Genomic DNA, 3789 nt, shown 5'->3' on the forward strand with positions numbered 1-3789 from the left:
TATAGAGATCTCTTGATTGTCCGGTTCTGGTGTCCCGTGAAGTCCAGCGTCCCGGACCTCACTTGGAGGAACGACCGGATCATCGGGTATGGACGGTTCACTCGGCTCGACCGTCATGGTCGGCTCGACCGTTCCATCTATGTCCTGGACGGTTTTCTTAATGCTCTCGGATCCAGCACCTTTCTTGGATTTCCGAGGCTGTTTGTCTTTGGAACCAATTGGTCTGCCACGTTTTAGACGTTGCTTAGACTCTGTAGCCACTTGACATTGTCCATCTTGGACGTCTAATCTTACAGGTGCATTACAAGCCGGGATGTGTGATATTGTCACTCTATTTGGGTCAGCAAATGTATCTGGCAGTTTATTAGCTAGCTCTTGAAGATGTATTATCTTCTGGACTTCTAAATCACAATCTTTAGTCCGAGGATCTTGCCAAGATGTCGATGGTCTAAACCATTCTATTTCTTTTGTTATCAACCGGCTGTTATCTCCCCCTAAGGACGGATATGTGGACTCATCAAACTGTGAGTCTTCGTATCTGGCCTTAAACAAATCACCGGTTGTTGGCTCAAGATACTTTATAATACTTGGGGATTCATATCCTACGTATATTCCCATCCTCCTCTGCGGTCCCATCTTAGTTCTCTGTGGTGGAGCAATTGGAACGTAGACGGCACATCCAAATGTTTTGATGTGGGACACGTCTGGCTCATGACCCGTAAGTAATTGGGATGGTGAATATCTATGCTCACTAGATGGCCTGATGCGAATCAGTTCCGTAGCATGTAAAACCGCATGTCCCCATGCTGATACCGGAAGTTTAGACTTCATAAGTAATGGACGGGCTATCAGCTGGATACGTTTAATGAAAGATTCGGCCAAGCCGTTCTGTGTATGGACATGTGCCACGGAGTGTTCTACTTTTACCCCATGGACATACAGTATTCATTAAACGCCTGGGACGTGAACTCACCAGCATTGTCTAGACGTATAGTCTTGAGTGGAAAGTCTGGAAAATGTGCTCTCAGCCTTATCATCTGAGCAAGCAGCCGTGCAAAGGCTAGGTTCCGAGTGGACAACAGACATACATGCGACCATCTGGTCGATGCATCAATGAGGACCATGAAATATCTAAACGTCCCACACGGTGGGTGTATTGGTCCGCATATGTCCCCTTGGATCCTTTCCAGAAAGTTCAAGGTTTCTTTATTAACCTTGGCTGGTGATGGCCTAGTTATGAGTTTCCCTTGTGCACATGCAGCACATGTGAGATTTCGTGGGATCACTCCTTTAAACGTGTGCCCTAATGAATTCATCATTAGTTTTCGCATCATTCCTGTTCCGGGATGGCCAAGCCGGTTATGCCATAAAGTGAATAGCTCTGAGGTATTTGCCTCGACCATACTGATCCTTGCATAGTAAAGACCAGTGGACATTGCGGGCATGGTCTCTAGGATCTTTTTATTGCCTTTGGTGATCAAAGTTATGTTAAGGAATTCTTTGTTTCCTTCTTCCCATGTTTCAAGGTGAAAACCGTTCAACCTTATGTCCTTGAAACTCAATAAGCTTCTTCTAGAGCTTGGGGAATACAAGGCGGTTTTGATCTCTAGGTGAGTGCCTTTGGGCATCATCACATAGGCCTGGCCGTGACCTTCAATCAGGCTGGCCTCACCCGCAATGGTTTGTACCTTTGCACTTTGCATTGTGAGATTCATGAAATACCTTTTGTCTCTAAGGATCGTATGACTTGTGCCACTATCCACCACAAGTATACTCATCTCATCACTCATTTCTATAAGTAAAATTTACTAGACTTTAGAGACTTTGTAAAACTTTTATTATAAATGTCATTTCATAAAATAAAAACACCAAATCAAAGACATAAAGCAATAAGACAATGTGATTCGAAAAACTAGTCCTTTAGACAATCAGAAGTTTCAAAATCCATTTGATCATCCTTGTTGTCTCTGTCGGATTCATCATCAGCATCATACCCATATCCTTTGTCATCATGACCGTTTTCTTGGATCATGTTTGCCTCCGGGTTCTTGTTCTTGATACTCTCTTGATAGAGTTCGCACAAGTGCTTTGGAGTTCTGCAGTTCTTGGCCCAATGATTGTCCATCCCGCATCTGTGACATAAGGACTTGGACGTGTAAGATGGTTTGGATATACCACCTCGTCCACGGCCATAACTCCCTCGGCCCCGACCGTAATTGGAACCACGACCACGGTTATTGTGGTTTCCCCTACGGCCGGTTGAGTAGCTATCTCGACCATTATGGTTGTCACGTCTACGCCCCCTGTACCCACCACGGCTATGACCGTATGGTTTCCTGTTGTCTTGGGCATAGTAGATTTCCTTGGGATCTTTCTTTTCAATGTCATGGGCTTCGGGTAATGGTGCTGTCCCGGCCGGTCTAGCTCCACTGTTCTTCATGAGAAGCTCATTATTTGCCTCGGCCAAGAGTAGACAGGAGATCAGATCAGTGTATGTGGCAAAACCTTTTGTTCTATACTGCTGCTGCAGTACAGAATTCGACTGATTGAAAGTCGTATAGGTCTTTTCAAGCATCATAACATCAGATACTTCTTCACCACACAGTCTTAGTATTGAGACGATTTTGAACAAGGCCGAGTTGTACTCATCCACGGACTTGAAGTCCATGAATCTGAGATGCATCCAATCGTGCCTTGCCTTTGGAAGCAACACCATCTTTTGGTGATCATATCTGTGCCTTAAAGCATTCCAAAGGTCCAATGGATTCTCAATCGTCATGTACTGATCTTTAAGACCTTCAATGAGATGATGGCGCATATAACATATGGCCCTGTATCTATTCTTTTCATTCTCATTGCTGTCCTCGATGATAGTATCACCGAGTCCCTTGGATTTTAGACTAATCCTTGTGTCTAGCGCCCACTGCAAGTAATTGTCTCCGGAGAGATTCAGGGCTGCATAGTCTCTGTTTGCTATTTTCGACATCTGATCCACATTATCATGCAAGACATTAGATTCATAATGGGATCACGTGGCCGCATGATATATGCAAGCTCGGCCACAACACGTCTTATGCATTTATGATGTTCAAACAATTCTAATTCGACCATGGTGCTATCAAGCAAGCCGCACGGCTATATGATCAATCAATGGGTTCGGTTATGTAATTCTAAAACTACCATGGTGCAATCAATCCTAAAAACAATTCTACATGTACCAGAAAGTTTTAATGCCACACGGCCATATGAGTTAAATGCAATCAGATTCGAGATCATGTGTTTCTATATGCTGGCCGATCGGTTTTAATCAGTTGTGAATGCAATACCATATTCAGATTTATGCAGAAACAATTTTAAAAACATTCCTTATGATCCTTAGGGTTTCAATCTTTAATTTTCTATCAATCTTATGTTTAAGGTTTCAAGGCCTTAAGTATTTTCAGTTTCAAACAGATTAATTCAATCAATCTAAACATTCCTAAACCTCAATTCAAATCAGAAATCAATCAATCAAGATCAACCTTAAAATCGGCTAGATGCTTCCTTTAGGGGTTAGGGTTTTCGATTCCATTGAATTAGGGTTTGCCAATTTCAGATTCAATCAATCAACAAACAAGACAGGTTCTAATAGGAATCGATTCATGTTTCTAGTTCTAAAGCTTTGTCGATTTTAGTCTTAAGTTTCTTTTAGGGTTTCATGGTTTCCATAATGATGGAATTAGGGTTCTTCCTGTTCTAGGTTCTCAGATTGTGTTTATACCTTAGTTTAGTAGGGGTTTATGAACCGGA

At 42.7% G+C, this 3789-nt stretch overlaps 1 protein-coding gene across 1 annotated transcript; it reads right to left on the reverse strand.

Moving 5' to 3' along the window:
- Positions 1–2081: 2081 nt before the first annotated feature.
- LOC125601473 lies at positions 2082–2818 on the reverse strand (the record flags this gene model as incomplete). The annotated part of the gene is made up of 1 exon (XM_048773642.1): positions 2082–2818. A coding segment is annotated over exon 1 (737 nt), but the record flags the coding sequence as incomplete, so codon positions are not given.
- Positions 2819–3789: the final 971 nt, after the last annotated feature.

Source organism: Brassica napus, unplaced genomic scaffold (assembly GCF_020379485.1).
Source record: "Brassica napus cultivar Da-Ae unplaced genomic scaffold, Da-Ae ScsIHWf_258;HRSCAF=430, whole genome shotgun sequence".
In the NCBI taxonomy this organism is placed as follows: Eukaryota; Viridiplantae; Streptophyta; class Magnoliopsida; order Brassicales; family Brassicaceae; genus Brassica; species Brassica napus.